Source organism: Petromyzon marinus, unplaced genomic scaffold (genome assembly GCF_048934315.1).
Source record: "Petromyzon marinus isolate PM22_M1 ecotype Great Lakes invasive population unplaced genomic scaffold, UKy_Petmar_22M1.pri1.0 PM_G_Scaffold_64, whole genome shotgun sequence".
Classification (NCBI taxonomy): Eukaryota; Metazoa; Chordata; class Hyperoartia; order Petromyzontiformes; family Petromyzontidae; genus Petromyzon; species Petromyzon marinus.
In genome coordinates, this window is record NW_027423018.1 from 846549 (window position 1) to 863824 (window position 17276).

At 46.1% G+C, this 17276-nt stretch overlaps 1 protein-coding gene across 5 annotated transcripts; it reads right to left on the minus strand.

The window, feature by feature from the left end:
• Nucleotides 1-1862: 1862 nt before the first annotated feature.
• On the minus strand, nucleotides 1863-17070 carry LOC142919853 (heterogeneous nuclear ribonucleoprotein L-like). Of its 5 annotated transcripts, none has more exons than XM_076062514.1 (13): nucleotides 16689-17065; nucleotides 14719-14837; nucleotides 12225-12462; nucleotides 11758-11843; nucleotides 11530-11626; nucleotides 10023-10092; nucleotides 6703-6789; nucleotides 5975-6222; nucleotides 5498-5619; nucleotides 4617-4818; nucleotides 3988-4045; nucleotides 3065-3160; nucleotides 1863-2606 (listed from the first exon to the last, which is right to left on the minus strand). In XM_076062514.1, the coding sequence occupies exons 1-13, from the start codon at nucleotides 16941-16943 to the stop codon at nucleotides 2551-2553; spliced, it is 1734 nt and encodes a 577-aa protein (XP_075918629.1). In that variant the 5' UTR covers nucleotides 16944-17065; the 3' UTR covers nucleotides 1863-2550. The 5 variants fall into 5 exon arrangements, with proteins under 5 accessions (XP_075918629.1, XP_075918630.1, XP_075918631.1 ...); XM_076062515.1 differs by having other exon boundaries at nucleotides 16719-17064; XM_076062516.1 differs by lacking the exon at nucleotides 14719-14837 and having other exon boundaries at nucleotides 12225-12440; nucleotides 16719-17063.
• Nucleotides 17071-17276: the final 206 nt, after the last annotated feature.

Genomic DNA, 17276 nt, shown 5'->3' on the forward strand with positions numbered 1-17276 from the left:
TGAAGTGGGCAAAAGGGCTGCTGTGACAAGAGGCTATGTAGGTAAGAGAGGGGTTCAGGAGCCAGGGAGGAGAGAGTGGAGGGGGTGTGGAGTAGGGGCAGTGGAGTGCTGCAAGTGAGTCACATCTAGATTGGGTCTTGCGTTTCATTATCAAGTTACATTTTCCGAAAGTGCACCAACCTGCTCTCATCCGCTTATTTTGTAAGTTTGATCCCAGGCGGCCTTCAGTTTTATGCGTGCCTCTTATGGCAGCCAGGATGCGTTCTTGATAAACGGAACACTTCGTGAAACAGCGCTGTAGGAGGTCATCATAACATGCTTCCAATGGAGATGCATTACCGAATGAGCATTGGTTTTCCTCTGACCAAATATGAGCACTTTATTGGGGTATCAGTACCCGCCTTAATTACGATACTGTACACATGATAAATGTTTAGAGTTTTTATATGTATTTAAAACAAGTTCAATGGTTAAAGACGTAAGAGTTATGCCTGTACATGTGTAGTGGGTTCTTTAAGACAGCGTAGAGACGAATCGGTAGAGGCAATGCTTATTTATTACAAAGGTGCTTAACACAATACAATACAGCCTTCTACTTGAAGGGGTCTGCCCCTTCACCCGCTGCTAGCTGAGGAGGTACGGCTTCGGTCTAACTCGCCCTATTCCTGGGCTAGGGTCTCGGGGTCCTCCGGCTAAGGGGGTCCTAGGGGAGGCTAGTCTGACCTGACCCAGCCAAGGTACAGGTCTCGACCACTGGCCACACGAGACCCGTCCCTGATAAGCCACCCACACAGACACACACTCACCTAGCCACCCACACACTCAGTCACTCACTCACCTAGCCACCCACACAGTCACTCACCTAGCCACCCACACACTCAGTCATTCACTCACCTAGCCACCCACACAGTCACTCACCTAGCCACCCACACACTCAGTCACTCACTCACCTAGCCGCACACACACAGTCACTCATTCACGCACTCACCTAGCCACCCAAACACTCACTCACCTAGCCACCCACACAGACACACAGTCACTCACCTACCCACCCACACAGACACTGTCACTCATTCACTCACCTAGCCACCCACACAGTCACTCACTCACCTAGCCACCCACACAGTCACTCATTCACTCACCTAGCCACCCACACACTCAGTCACTCACTCACCTAGCCACCCACACACTCAGTCACTCACTCACCTAGCCACCCACACACTCAGTCACTCATTCACTCACTCACCTAGCCACCCACACACACTCATTCACACACTCACCTAGCCACCCACACACTCAGTCACTCATTCACTCAGTCACTCACTTAGCCACCCACACACTCATTCACTCACTCACCTAGCCACCCACAGACACAGTCACTCATTCACTCAGTGACTCATCTAGCCACCCACACAGTCACTCACCTAGCCACCAACACTCAGTCACTCACCTAGCCACCCACACACTCACTCATTCACTCACTTAGCCACCCACACAGACACTTAGTCACTCATTCAGTCACTCACCTAGCCACCCACAGTCACTCACCTAGCCACCCACACAGTCACTCATTCACGCAGTCACTCACCTAGCCACCCACAGTCACTCATTCACTCACTCACCTAGCCACCCACACACTCAGTCACTCACCTAGCCACCCACACACTCAGTCACTCATTCACTCAGTCACTCACCTAGCCACCCACACACTCATTCACTCAGTCACTCACCTAGCCACCCACACACTCAGTCACTCAGTCACTCACCTAGCCACCCACACACTAGTCACTCACCTACCCTATGCCCAACTTCCTTCATGTCTCCACGCTCATGTTCAATCGATTCCAGTTCGATGTCAAACATGCATCTCTCCATACTTTTATTTTCAAACACTGTTCTATTTTCTCTTGGGGTTTATATTTGCAAGCGTATTAACCTGCTAAATACACGCACTGTACAGAATGCCAACCCATGTTTTTCAATGGGATTTTCAATGAGTCGGGGTATATTTTTACCAGCCCCCCCCAAAAGGGTCTCTTTGGCATTTATTTCAGAGCTCTCCGTTATGAAATTAAATGGGCAATATTAGTGCCATGGGCTACAGCAAGAAAGGAGCATCACTCGTGGTGGGAGCAAAAACTTTGGCTATGAGCAAGTTGAGAACCCCCCCAAATTGTAAATTAATTGGAGCCGCTAAAGTTACGGCACCCGAGGACTGCCAAGTGAAATCTGGTTTGGGGCTCATGGACAAAATAGCAATGCACACGGCAGACAAACTCGGCAGGTTAAGGAGACTAATCATAATTATTTTAATTTCAACATTCTTCATTTCCACTGCGACCTTTAAAATCTTTCGGTACAGTCAATATAGAAATCTAAATTAATCCTCCAAAAAATGACAACTAAAATGTAAACGCGTCAATTGCACTTTCGACCTATACCCACGGTTAACTTTCAACAAGAGTGATGGGACATTCACAAATAGTACACAAAGTGACAATGATGTTGACACCGACGTTCAATACGGCATGAAACATGTTGAGTTGTCTTCTATGAAGGCTGGGCAGTGGAGAAGCACAGTTTGAGGGTGTAGAGGTATGGAACATCTGAGAAAATAAAAACAGGGGAGCCACATGACGTCTTCACTGGAGCACACAAAAACTTAAAACAATGAAGCAATTCTTAGGAGGGTCTTTGTCGATGTCAACAAACTCGTTCAGGGAGCTAAGATAACGTTGAGTTGTGATAAGTGAAAGTGCTTGGCTATGTCAACTTTCAATTCCATTCTGTATATGCAAAGAACAACAACGAAATCCAAATCGCCCATAAATAACAACCTGTTAATATATAATATAACAATCTACAACTGCTTTCGCTTCCTGCAATTTCACCCAAGGCTGCTAGGCAGCCAGTGTACACAGATGGTGCTATGGTAATAACAAGCGCCCCCCCCAAATCTGAACATTAGGTGCTCAACAGAGCGTACGACCAAAGATTTGCCGATAATGCAGCCCCGCTTCAATGTCATCGCACCAACACAAATGGCCAACACCCCACAACTTACTTGCGTTCTTCAGGGGGTGATGGTTAATGCACGCCAGAGCCTCCATGGCATCGTTCTTGGTCTCCCACTCCATCAGGCCGGACACGCTCCTATCGGCTGGACACGTGGACGGACCGTCGCTCATAGAGTCATTTGGGTCGTGTAAAACGCAACACCCTTCGCCATTTTGATTTAAAGCTTTCGTGACTGCAGGGATTCATATTCTTGGTTCTTTCGGTAAAGTCACCACCACGTAGAAGGGAAACAATAAAATAATAAAAATATAAAATAAAATTCTCACGACGTTTCGACTGCAACACAAGCAATCATCATCAGGTGTGAAAACCACAGCAAGAAAATTTTAAAAAAGTGGCGGTTATTTTTAACGTTAGCACCACGGAGAGCGATTTGGCAGTTGTTCAGATGGACGAGTCCATCTATGTTCTGAAAAGAGGAGGGGGGAGACGAAAATAATGGATGCGGTCTGAAAGCCACCGTAAGCGTGAACAATCAATTAAGACCCGAAATGGTTTATCAAATCCTTCCAATGATTGCTAAGCCAGAATCAATCTTCTCGGTTGAAATTGTCTGTGTTTGTATATATTTATTATTTTGTTGTTTCCCTTCTACATGACTTTACCTAAAGAAGCCGTGTTTAAAGGATGGTGTCAGTCGTCGGTGAATTTCTGCAGCAGGAAGGCTTCAGTCCGATGCCTTGGCTACGCTAACACGCTTCAGTCAGCTTGGGCGCGAGTGAATAGCAAGGACTGCTCTCGGGAGAGAATTTCTCACAGGGTTTCTTGAGCATGGCCTCATAGCACACGTTGCAGATCATCTGGTGTCGTGCTGTAAATCAAGCGACGATTGCATGGAGAATACAGTACACGATTTATTCTGTGCCGTGACACGTAAGATAAATAATAAACATACTTTGCGGGACTTACTTTTTCCAGAAAACACTTTGAAAGAGCGGGGCCTCGCAATCGACATTTCGTCGCACAGCTGCGGGGACAGAACGGGCGGCGTTCACGTTATAGTTGGTAACAGTTAACGTGCACCAATCCCGTTTTCCATTTTTAAATTTACATTCGCCAGCTTTGGAGCAGTCTTTCAAAGTGCTCAGATTAGTGTGAACACCAAGCATAGACTCAGGGGGAATGCAACCATTTGCAGAAACAATGTCCAAAGACTGAAATGTAAAGCTTTCGAATACGAATGAATATGAATCGTAATGTATTAAACAGGACAAATTAACGCGAGGTGTTGTCTAGTCTGTAACAAAAAAGTCCCTTTGGAACATCGACTGCATTATTTATACATCTTATGTTTTAACCGCTGAAAGGAAACTACATTACACCATTTAACATTTGTCCCGTCACAGGAAACGTGTCATGGGCCACCACAAACTCCACAACATCAATAGGCTCATCTTAAAAACCCACGATTGTTTCACGTGCAAACTTTGGACTTGAATATTTATAAAAGCTTCACCTGGGAAAACTTTTAAAGAAACCGAACGCGCTCCCCTTCTGCGCTGCTGGCAGCAGGCTGAAGGGGCGGCGGGGGCACGGACCTGCGCGAACATCTCGGCCGTGATGTCCGTGGGTGCGTTGAAGAAGTGCAGCACCGCGGTGGGACGCTGGTTGCGGTTCTTCGCCGCCTTCTCGCTGTCGGCATAGCGGTGGTTGCGAGAACCTGTGTAGTCCCTGTAGCTGTCGGTGCCGTCCGGCAGCTCGAACGCCTGGCCCGGCACAATCGACCGCTGCCTCGACACGCTGCCGAGACGAGGGCGGAAGGGAGGGAATAGCGCGAAGAAACTGTTTTTAGTTTTTATTTTATCACGTTCCAAATTTCATGTGCTCTTTGGTTCGATTCGGTAAAGTCACGTGGGTAAAAAATAAAATAACAAAAAATCACGACGTTTCGGCCACAACACAAGTGGCCTTCATCAGGTGAAGGGACCGGACTGTCCAGAGGACAGCGTTGGAGTGAAGACAGCAAGCCCAGGTCGCGTCCTTTAAGCTTGTTGTCGCGGCATCTTTTGAGGAAGGTCAGCGTCTCGATGAGCTTTGACTTCTTGTCCCGTTGTCTGTTGAAAGCTCTAACAGATAGGTGAAAGCCCTCCCCGTAGAGCTTCAAATCTAGAATCCAAATTTCACGTTCGCTATTTCAATAAAGGCCCTCCCCGTAAAGCTTCAAATCTAGAATCCAAATTTCATGTTCGCCACTTCAATAAAGGCTCTGGACAGCAAGTAATCGGGGTCCTCGTGAGCTGTGTGACAAGTGTTTCGTTCACGGTATTCATCAGCTCTCTTTTTCACCGTCCTAAAATTTCGTCACTTGCACTAAATATTTACTAAAGTGTCTTCCCTAAAGAGAAAGCAGTATCCAATTACATTAACAGGATATGACGAGTTACATTTACCAATTTAACACGGGAACAAAAAGGCTCACCAGAGGTTGATTTTATTTCCAAAGATCTGAGACATATTGAGGTGAAAAACCGCCCTGTGCACGGCGTACTGATCTCCCATCTCGACCATGGCGGCTCCCGGCTTGCTCTTCAGGAACTTAACCTACAAAAATAACAACCCGTAAGACGGTTCAGCATCGCGCAATCTTGCACGAAAATATCTACAAGTTTCGTTGTAACGCATTGTTGAAATGTGAAGTGTTGGCCGAGGGGCCATTAGAAAACATGCACAAAGAACACTTCGCATTGGGTACATTTTTGTAAAGAAAATGACCAAATGTGTATGTTGTCAATCGGTGAACAAATTTGGTCGTGTGAATCTCCCACTTTATATAACACGATCAGCGCACGACGTGCACCACACGCATGCGTACGCATTGCACCGCGGTTGAACCTTTGGAAGAAAAAAAACGGGGACTCATTTCAAAGCAGGTGCGCGCAACACCCAGCGAAGGCACCTTCTCCACGTCGCCGAAGAGGCAGAGGATGTTAAACACGCGGTCGCAGTTGAAGCGTTCGGCGTCCAAGTCGTACACAATGAGGACCTTGTTGTCGGCCTGCTGGTTCATCATGGCCTGCACGTGCTGGCCCTGGGTACCACCCAGGTTGCCCATTCCTCCCATGCCCATTCCTCCCCCACCGCCCATGCCCATGCCGTCGCCGCCAGATCCGTAGTCGACGCCCGGTGGCGATGGCTGCTGGTGGCCTGTGACGCAAATACACAAGAGGGGGAAACGCATCGTGAACAGCTGAAACTCTCTAAACTTCTCTGAAAAACAGATTTACCACAGCCATCATCCTACACACACGTGTGCCCTTTCCTATAAGATCAGGCAACCCAGGATTCACCACTCTACCCCTTGGAGACACTGGAAAACATTGGTCCAGAAGACTCAGTTGCCTAGGGAAGACTAAACTAGTTTTTATTTTAGGTTGAGGCCCACCAAGCTCTTATTCAGCATAGCTTGTTTTAAATACCCAATACATCTGATAACTGTTGGAAATATCGTCTCTTAAAACACAAAGCAACTCGTACGTTGCAATTGTTAACCGCAAAAAAAGGTTTTTAGGATGCACCTTAACACTAATTCCAAATAAGAAATGTTCTCAACAGGCAGCAGGTTCTTTCAATCTGACAGCAAGCTGAAGGAAACCGAAATTACAGCATTCGCAACAAAGGGATTACCTCCACAGTCGCCACCACCGCAAGCGTGTGCTTTGGGATGTTCGCCAAGGAGAGACGTTTGCTTCGCTGGCATCACTGCATTGCCCTCTGAAAACAACAAAAAAACGATCACCAAATTCACCCACGGGAAACATAAGCGCTCACTGCTGCACAAAATATGACAATCCAAAAAATTAATTCTGCACCCAGAACATTCACACTACCAACACATTAAGAAATTCCGGGCACACTCCACAAGGGGGCGCGCTGCGTCTGCCCATAAAACAATCGGCGGTATTTTAAAAATGCAGATTTCACACGGCACAACATAAATAACGAGTGCCATACAAAATACAGCGCGTAAAGAAATGCTCATCGCAAGAAGAAGAAAAAAACAAAATTTATTGGAGGTGTACAGATGCACGCGACAAATTGTTCCGAGGTGCGGCGTCAGCGAGTGTCCGTGGTTGCCGCCTGCGATGCCCGCTCGTTTCTTACCCAGTCTACGCTTCGACGGGAACACAAAGTTGCCCAGAGTCGGGCGGCGGCTGACGACCCATCGCGAGGAGGATGCAACAGAAAGGCCGGCACCTTCTTTCCTGCGCCAACAGCAGTCACACTCGGCACAAACGGACCCCCCCGCGTTGTCCGTGCCACCGCACCTCTCGCTCTCCGGCGACCCTTTTTGGTTTGGGGCTTAAAATTGGGACGCTTGAAGTGGGCGACGGGGCCTTACGAACCTTTAAAATGAAAAAGATCGCCGCTTATAAACCGATGCGAAATGCGTTGTGTCTGGCATCTGCAATGTCAAAAGCCTCGTTTGCAAACAAAACTTTAGCAAGGCAGTCTAAACGTACGAGCGTGGAGGTAAATTCTCACCAACGGAGCGATTTTAAGCCCCAAACGCATCGGCACGCATTCCGTTCGGCTTATTTCCAAGTCCCGTTCGCGGTGAATGCGGGCTTTCGTCGCTCCCAGCTTCTTCGCGGCGGTTCCGGTGCTTTGCCGGTCTGTCAGCGCCGTGTCCCCCGGTGCCTGCGGCTGGACGCGGGTTATCCGATGGCCTCTGCCAAGCGGCACGTGGCGGTTGTGGTGCAGCGGATGCAGCGTGCTGCGCCGAGTGTTCCGTGACGTGGCGCTGCAGGCGTGGGGTGCGCGGGTCGGCCGTGCGTGTCACAGCGGTGGCGGCGTGTTGGTTGCTTGGTCCCTGGTGCCTCCCAAGTGCCGACGAGGATGTCGCCAATGTCGCCGTTCGTGTCGTCGCCGTTCACGTCGGTGGCTGTTGGCTGCCGGGCGCTTGATTGCTCGTGTGTTGCTTGCAAATTGCCTCCGTGTGCTTCTGTGTGCGGCAATGCTCGCAGATGCTCCTTGTAGCGTTGATGTTGGGAGTGAGGAAAATACTCTTCGAAGCGTTTACGGAAATTTGGCGATTAAATCAAACCGCACCGTGTCCCTGAAGCTCCCTTGATAAAGTGGCGAGACTTACCTCTTCGGAAACTAATATCTGTGCGTACACACAATGTACTCGGGACAAAGATACCATTTTCCTGTTCAGGCTCAATCGTACCAAATTAAAAGGGTTACTTTATAATAAGTGATATTTTCAATCGTAAATATCGGCTTTTCTGACATCCTCTAAGCTTCTCCGCTTAGTATCCAGACACCACATAATGCAGTCAAGGTTTCTCAACCCTACAAAATATAAAAACGCAACGTGCAATGTCCACCTCAAATATGCCAGTGAAAGTTGGCACCTACTTCTGATCCAACAGACACACACCCTGGTAAATCTAAATATAAAAGTAAAACCTTGGATTGCGAGTAACTTGGTCTGCAAGTGTTTTGCAAGACGAGCTAAAATTGTAAATAAATATTAACTTGATAAACGAGCGAGGTCTTGCAATACGAGCAGTGTACGTGTAGACACACTTTGTACTGCCGTGAGTCACGTGATCACACAACTGATAGACGAGTGCTTTGATGTACGAGCGCTTTGGATTACAAACACGTTCCCGGAACGAATTATGCTCGCAATGCAAGGTTTTACACTGTAGTGTAAAAATGCCCAGCCTTGATACACCCCGAACAACCGAGTACCCGCCCATGGGCCACATGCACTTGACGTTGGGAAAATCTTCAAAGCTGATCAAAATCTAAAACGCCACCAACTTAATGGCAATGTCTATCGCATGTCCAGTACCAGGGCAACAGCTTTAATGGTAACAAAAAAATTAATCCAATGGATTATTGAACACTCCAGCAGCCACATGCCTCCTTGTGAATCCTGTTCTTCACAACATTCACTTATACTGCCAAATTGTTCTGAAGGGTAAACTAGAAAAAACAAAGTACACGGGCACGAGTTTAAAACCAATCTGCCCAGAGTAAACTACGCAAGCTTAGCATGGGCTAAAAAAACACAAAGATTATTTAGTTATATGTTGCGCTAGCTGTTACTACCCGGCTTCGCCCGGGACTTGGATCCACCACGCCCGGCCGCCTTTGTCTCCCCAGTGGCGATGTTCACACACCACAGCAGTTACTCGTTTGAGGCTGAGTCGACCTAGGGGAGGCCCAGGACCGGTTAAAATAATCGTCACCGGTGGTGGCGGTGAACGGGAATCGAACTTGGGTCGCCGGGTTCGTAGCGCAGCGTAGCGCTAACCGCTACACTACGGGTCACGTGACAGATTTGACGTCACAGCTCACTTGCCGTGCAAAAAATAAATGCATTATCGAGCTCCCCCCCCCCCAAAAACAAAAGTGTATTTGTGTAATGTTTGCACGGTATACAGTCTGGAAAGTACCCACATGGCAAATTTCCAGTTTGTTGCATGTCGGGAAGTACGCTAAACATTTTGAACAGACACACATATTCACAACTTTGCCTTTTATATATATGGAGATGATAGGTATAAACGAAAATAACCTTGACCAGCTCTACACAATTGCAGTGATTGATACAAAAGAGGGGAATGGCGTTTCAAATAACTTCCTGTGACAACGACCAAGTTCTGTAGATTGTAAACAGTACACCAATGTGCTTCAAGACAACCAAGTGTCTGCAGGTGTGACATTTTTCTGCAACCAAAATCTCAAGTGCAGAAGCTGCATTATCCTCTTGAGAACGCTCCAAACTTCCCCCTCTACTTGGCCACTGATCTTCAAGTATAACACGGCGAAGCCGGCCGCGTACAGAAATAGTCAATGCCTGTTTCATCACGCCGTGCACACCCCTCCCCTTGCGTTAAAAACGTCACCCCCCCCCCCCACACACCGAGGGCTCACCACCACCAGCTGTCGAGAGAGCGCGGCTCTGATATGCTCGATATTGGTCTTACCTTGCTTGAGGCCAGGGTTGGTGAAGTCCCAGGTCTCAGAGTCATTTTTAAACACATTCAGACGCGTCGCCTGTAAAGAGGACACAGCAGGGGGAAAAGATAAACATTATTCGTGGCCAGCATATAGGGCATAGATGCTGGGAAAAAATTATATAACTTTAGAACCTTCTTTGGTTCTTTCGGTAAAGTCTCCACGTAGAATGAGGATAAAAAAATAAAATAAAACAATAAAATTCTCACGACGTTTCGGCCACAACACAAGTGGCCTTCTTCAGGTGATAGGAACAAACCTGTCGTCCCGACCTTGTGTTGTGGCCGAAACGTCGTGATAATTTGATTGTTTTATTTTATTATTTTATTCTCATTCTACGTGGTGACTTTACCGAAAGAACCAAAGAAGATGAATCCTTGCAGTCACGAAAGCTTTAAATCGAAACTTTAGAACCATTTAAAATTTACAAGCATAATAATTATTAAGCGGTCATTACCCCCGAGACAATTACGGCACGCAACTTGCGGTGAAGCCGAGGTACTTAACGCAACCCTTAACTTCCTGGGAGATGAATGAATAAGAGCTGCCACACGTAGGAAGTCAACGATAAGCTAAACTTTCGCACCGTACGTAGCAAAAGCATGCTTATCGGAGTTGTGGGAAAACAGTGGCCTTCTGCCACCAGTTTTTTTTTTAAGATCACGTGTTGATTATCCCTCTTCGTTGGAACAAGCTCCCTTCGTGTTTGCAGATAAAAATCGCTATCCCTCGGTGGCCTATTTAAATTCGAAACTTGTTTAATTGCACAAGTTTGGCATGCTCTGCCTAACTCGGTATTATTTATTCGCAGTGTTCCTCGTGTACTGTAAAGCGTTAGCCTTGATCGTATACCTCAAAAATGTTGAAGTGCCATAACCCCGTTATGAAAATGATGCATTCGTTATTACTGTTCTGTAATTTTATTTCCTGCTAACAATGTAACATCTCCCCTCAGGTACTCTGCAGGTCTCGCAAAGCGGTCTATGGCTGAATGTTAATCACCCGTCACCAAATAAAATCGAATTAAAAACCAACTCTACCCTTCCCACTGGATGCGAATTTTCCATTAACTGGCTCAGGGCACTGGCTCAGATGAGAACCACCCTCACACGGTAATATCAATTGGGAAAAGTTTGACTTTAGACAACGGCAAGGATGCCCGTCATGCACAATGGGTTGTTGTAGGTTGTGGGGCTGTGTGGTGGGCAGCTGTAAAATCCATTGGGTGCATTGTATTTCTATGCTGCCACAATATATGCTACACTCCTTTACCCCGCACACAAGTCAAATAACCCCCACAACAGGCATCGAGTGCGGAAGCCCTCATCTAGCAATGAATTGCCGTGTGTATTCAGCATTATTTGCTCACCAAAGTGGTCAATTCAGTATATTAAATGAAATCTTTGGTCTGCGGGTGAAAAAAACCAGGTTGTGGTGCACACACTTGTGAATGTACAAAATATCGGTTGTACTTGCCCTCGCATACTCCACTATAAGAGTACAGCAGCCCGAATAGATGTCCGCTCCATTCAGAGATGAGTTCGCTCTTTCGGCGCTCTCAACCGAAACAAACGTGGCCAAAAATTAAGGAAAACACGACCATTTCATTTTAATAACAATACATTTAGCATCTCCAAAATAACACGTAAAATTACGTGAATGGCGGATATATCGTTACGGTTATGCATCTCGTTGAAAGGATATTCCACAAAGGCCTGCAGGCCATTCTTCCTGAAGATCACAATGCGTTGCAGAGGCCCAAATGGTTTGCAAATGTTGTAAAGCACATCCTGCAGGACCACATGGAGCACACAAACGCAGCGAGGTGATTTTGCACGCATTACCAAGTAAATTTGAAAAGCTTTTTTTCCAGTGAATTTTTAAGATCGAGCCATACAGGACATCAACGCTTTCCAAAATCAACATTAGGTCTATATATTGTTTTTTATTCAATGCCATTGGTAGACTTCGAAGCACAAACAAAAAACACGACTTCAATTGCCTCAAATGAACCAAAGGATCAATGTAATTTCCTTAGCAAAGCCATTCACTGTAATCCAAAACGGACATAATTTCACTCGTATAAATGAAACACGCGCGTGTGTGCATGGCACACCCGACAAACTATTCACACATTAATGTCCAGCTGCTGTAAGTGTAACAATGCCCACCGTGGTGATGGGGTAGATGGGGTTGAGGATGGTGAAGAGCAGGACGTGGTTGCTGTTGCCGTTGTCCCCCGGGACACCAGGGCGCCAAAGCTTCTGGCTGGTAGAGAAGTTAAAGTAGGCCGGCTGCCCACACACGTAGACGGAGCCCTTGGACAAGTAGTCGACGCAGCTGCAGGAGCTCTCCGGGTCTTCAAACTCCACCAGCGCCTGCCGCGTCTTGGGTATCATCACCACGTAGCTGCACGGAGGGAGCGATTCAAACGAGTGCCGTTATTCAAAGATGTGGCCGACTTTAAAACGCGTGCCTGTTGTTGTTAATGTTAAACACGAGGTTGGTCTGCTCCAAGTCACCTCATTTGATCTCAAGAAATGTTTCAATGCATGCAACGGAGTGGAGACTGGTTGGATGCAGGTTAGATGCCACGTCCCATTTCAGTTTGGCAGTGTAGTACGTTGCAATTGAATGTACTGTAAGAATATAATTATATTTAAAATACATCTTTAGGGTAATATAGTCTTCTTCTGTCGATGTATCACCTGACAAACGAAGCCTCTTCAAACGTACATAAACAAGGTACGTGTGTGCACCATTTCAATACGAGATATTAATTTTTAACACGGTTACTAATCACACTTGAACGTGTGCCGCTTTTGTCAGACGGCACAACAAAAGCAGCAGCGGCACTTTAATTCGGAGGGAATTCGTGACTTGGGAAAATTGAAAAACAAACGGTTTTTGTTTCGATTTAAAGCTTTCGTGACTGCAAGGATGAATCTTCTTTGGTTCTTTCGGTAAAGTCACCAACACGTAGAATGAGAATAAAATAATAAATTAATACAATAAAATAACACAATTCTCACGACGTTTCGGCCACAACACAAGTGGCCTTCATCAGGTGAAGGGACGAAACTGTCCCATTTCAGTTTGGCAGTCTCGTCCCTTCACCTGATGAAGGCCACTTGTGTTGTGGCCCAAAACGTCGTGAGAATTTTATCGTGTTATTTTAATTTTGATCGATTTATTATTTTATTCTCATTCTACGCCGTGGTGACTTTACCGAAAGAACCCCAAAGATGATGAAGCGGTTTTTGGTTGGTCACTTGAGGCTGTAAAGGCCCCGAGTAAGCCACGCCCGGCGTCGCCGATCACGCCGTGACGTGGGCAACGCCGCGCCCTCTCGTCCGCCGCCACACGCGGCCACGACTTTTTATTTACGGAAGTGGTTCTTGAGCTTTAATCTGCAGCCTTGCCACCCCCCCTTTGGTTCTCAATATTTTTTTTAAAACGTACAATGTTTATTAATTTAGAGGTTTGATGGAACAAAGTAGCGGTGCTTACGTGCCCGTGCTCAATGTGTTTCGATGATTTACCTTGTTAAAAATAATCTGGCACGTCTTGCGCCCCCAGAAAGGGCATCTCCCACCCCGTGCTTAAGAACCATCGAGTATTTTCGTGTTATGCAATTTCTTGAGTTGTCGAAGCGAAAATCGGTAATATTCGAATTTCCAAGGTCTACGTTCACTCCACGTCCGCAAACACCACCACCACAACAATAATAACAATAACAACAATAATAACAACAATAATAACAACAATAATAATAACAACAATAATAACACCAATAATAATAACAACTATAATAACAATAATCTTTGTTTTTTTCGGTAAAGTCACGTATAAATAAGAAATAATAAAATAACATAATAGCGTACGACGTTTCGGTTGCAACACAAGCAGCCATCATCAGGTACAGAAGAGCTAAATTTACGAGAGAGGGGAGACACATAACCTCAGATGTATACACAGACACCCAAGTAGGGGGAACTAACACCGACACAATAGGGGACACAGAGAGAGAAGCATACCAAACAGACAAGAGTTTAGCAGAATTTGGAAACCAAATAAAGCAACACAGACGGTCGGTCAAAACACAATTAACGCAAAGCCTGGTTGATTACGTTATTTCAAAGATTGCTAAATTGCAAGTTAAGTATGAAATTTAAGATACAGACGGCACACACACACATAGACATTAAAGTAGAGCGGACCAGCACAGGTACAAGCACACAGTGAAGTCGCCTTAAATAGGCAGAGAAGGCAAGGCTGAGAGACAATGGGACATATTAGCATGAGAAGGCAAGGCTGAGAGACAATGGGACATTTTAGCATCAGGTATGCATAGAGCAAAGTGGAGCACGGCAGCAAACATTCGGAAGCACCAAGACCGACACACAGGCAGAGACAGCACAGAGAAACAAATCCAAGCACAGACACAAAGGCAGATACACAAGCAGAGACAACACACAGACAACACAAGACAACACAAAGACAGACACAAAGATACAGACCTTATACCTCCCCGTAGAGGCGGTTTAAACTTGGTTCAAAGGTTTCGTGACTGCAGGAATTAATCTTTGGTGTTTTCGGTAAACAACAATAACAATAATACAGCTTCCTTCCCCATGCGGGCAACGGTCACCACCGACTGGTCACCTGACTAGGCCAAAGTGCCGCACGGCCTCCACGAGGTCCGACTCGAGGGCTGTGTCCAAGAGTCCCCGCACGTGAACCACAGCCGACGGTGGGGGCTTGTGTGGGTCCTCAAACGTGTCCTGTGCACGTCGGCAAGGAAGCAAACTCAACACGACTATTGTGCAAAGCTGTTGTTTCCTCCTATACCGAGAAGACAGTTTTCAGTTTCATTTATTTGGTATAGCCCTGTGAGCCATTCGGCTCTTGAATCGGGTGCAACCGCAACAAACAAAAACATGAACAAGAAAAACATCTTACAGTGATTATGTGACTGTGCAAACAGAAAATCCAGGAAAAATCAGCAAAATAATCCTTGAAATAGCACCGTACACCAACGCTGTGTGCAAAAATCCCAGTGGGATGCAAGTCAAACAACAACAACAACCACAAGACAACTTAGATTAAGGCCATCAGTCTAACTCCGTACTACAACAAAACAAACATGGCCAAACCATAAAACTTTTTCAAAATCACCAAAATAAAGCCACGGCTAACATCGCCGGCAAGTGATATCGGAGCAGATGCAGACACTTGCATTAAAGGGGTTTTTAAATCTGCATCCGTTTGGCAAAAAATGGCCATAGCTCAGTGCCATCATTTCAGTAATCGCTAAGAACGTTCGCGAGTTTAACTTTAAATCTAAACGGCCCTCGAGTTACAAACTCTGGAACTCGCATCCCCCACCGCCAGGTGCGCTTTTGTAGACGCTGTAAAGTTTTATTATTCCGCAAAGTTTTTAATCACATTGGGGAGGGTCGAAGAGCTACCCCACGACGCCATCGCGTGGGACATTTAACACATCGGTATTTTAACTTAATTAGTATTTTAACTTTTGATTTAAAGCTTTCGTGACTGCAGGGATTAATATTCTTGGTTCTTCCGGTAAAGTCACCACGTAGAAGGGAAACAATAAAATAATAAAAATATAAAACAATACAATTCTCACGACGTTTTGACTGCAACACAAGAAGCAATCATCGTCAGGTGTGAAAACCACAGCAAGAAAATTTGAATAAAAGTGGCGTTTTTTTAACGTCAGCACCACGGAGAGCGATTTGAGAGTTTGTTCAGATGGACGAGTCCATCTATGTTCTGAAAAGAGGAGGGGGGAGACGAAAATAATGGATGCGGTCTGAAAGCCACCGTAAGCGTGAACAATTAAGACCCGAAATGGTTTAACAAATCCTTCCAATGATTGCTAAGCCAAAATCCATCTTCTCGGTTGAAATTGTCTCTGTGCTTGTATATGTGGATAGCCTCATGAACGAATCTCTCCTGGAAGGCAATGTTTTTATTCGTGGTCCGCCAGGAAGTGTCTAACTGTGTTGTTGGCCTGACTGGATGTGCTTCACATAATGTTGTTTCAGGTTTGTTGAATTCTCGTCTCTCATCTTTTGCTGTATTTACCTCCGTGATTTGTTCTTGACACCTGATGAAGATCGCTTGCGTTGTGATCGAAACGTCGTGATTGTTTTTTTAAATATAATTTAATTGTATTTCTACATACGTGACTTTACCGAAAAAAACAATGAGTAATGTTTTTATTGTTTCATATTTTTATTATTTTAGTTCAGTGCAAAGAGAATACACACCCTTAGAAGAGAAAACGCCGTCTAAAAAAATTACACTGGAAATAGCCCAAAGTGTTAACGAACACGAAATCCACGTTTACCAAAACGCGTTTTACTGAACGTAAGCAGAGCCTAGCGATGCTGTGGTCCGCGTGGTCCATCCCCAACACCAACAACGAGAAGCTCTTCGCAACGGCACTGGAATCTGCGAGTTACAAAGCTAAACAATCACGTTAAATAATATAAACACGGCTGGTGGTGGTGGTGGCACGTCGCCTGAGTGAAGCCTCTGGCCCAGGCCTCACAACGAGGCTCTGGGCGAGGAGGAGTAAAATAAACATCTTCTCGTTATAAAAACACCTCGTCAAGTCGCTCGTCACTGACGCTCACCATCGCGCCCGCCTGGACGCGGTCGTTGCCTTCGCCATTGACTCCCAGGCGCTTGGCCGCGTGCCGGGCGGCGGAGGCGGCGGCGGTGGTCAACATCGTGATGGCGTGGAGCGCCGGAGGGAATCGATTCGCGATCTTGTCGCTCGAAAACGACGCCCGCGCGGATCGCCGAGCGTCAGCGGCAGCAGCGGGCGGCGGCGGCGGGGCGATTCCAACGCGTGACATCGATTCTCGGATCGATGTGGCCTCTGGCGATGTTCGCGCGGCTTGGTGTGACCCCACAGCCACTCGTCACGTGACGCCTCTCTCGGCCGACTGGGGCCGGCGACGGAGATCTGAAGCAGTCGTGGGCCTCCCCCTAGGTCGGACTCGGACTACAATTAAATTTGATTATATTTTTATAATATTAAATAAATAATAATAAATGATAAATAATAATAAATGATAAATAAAAATAATCAAATTTGATTATTGTAAAAGCATTATAAATAAATAAAAAAATCCAATAATCACATTTTATTACTTTTAAATAAGAATAAATAAAAACCACATTTTATT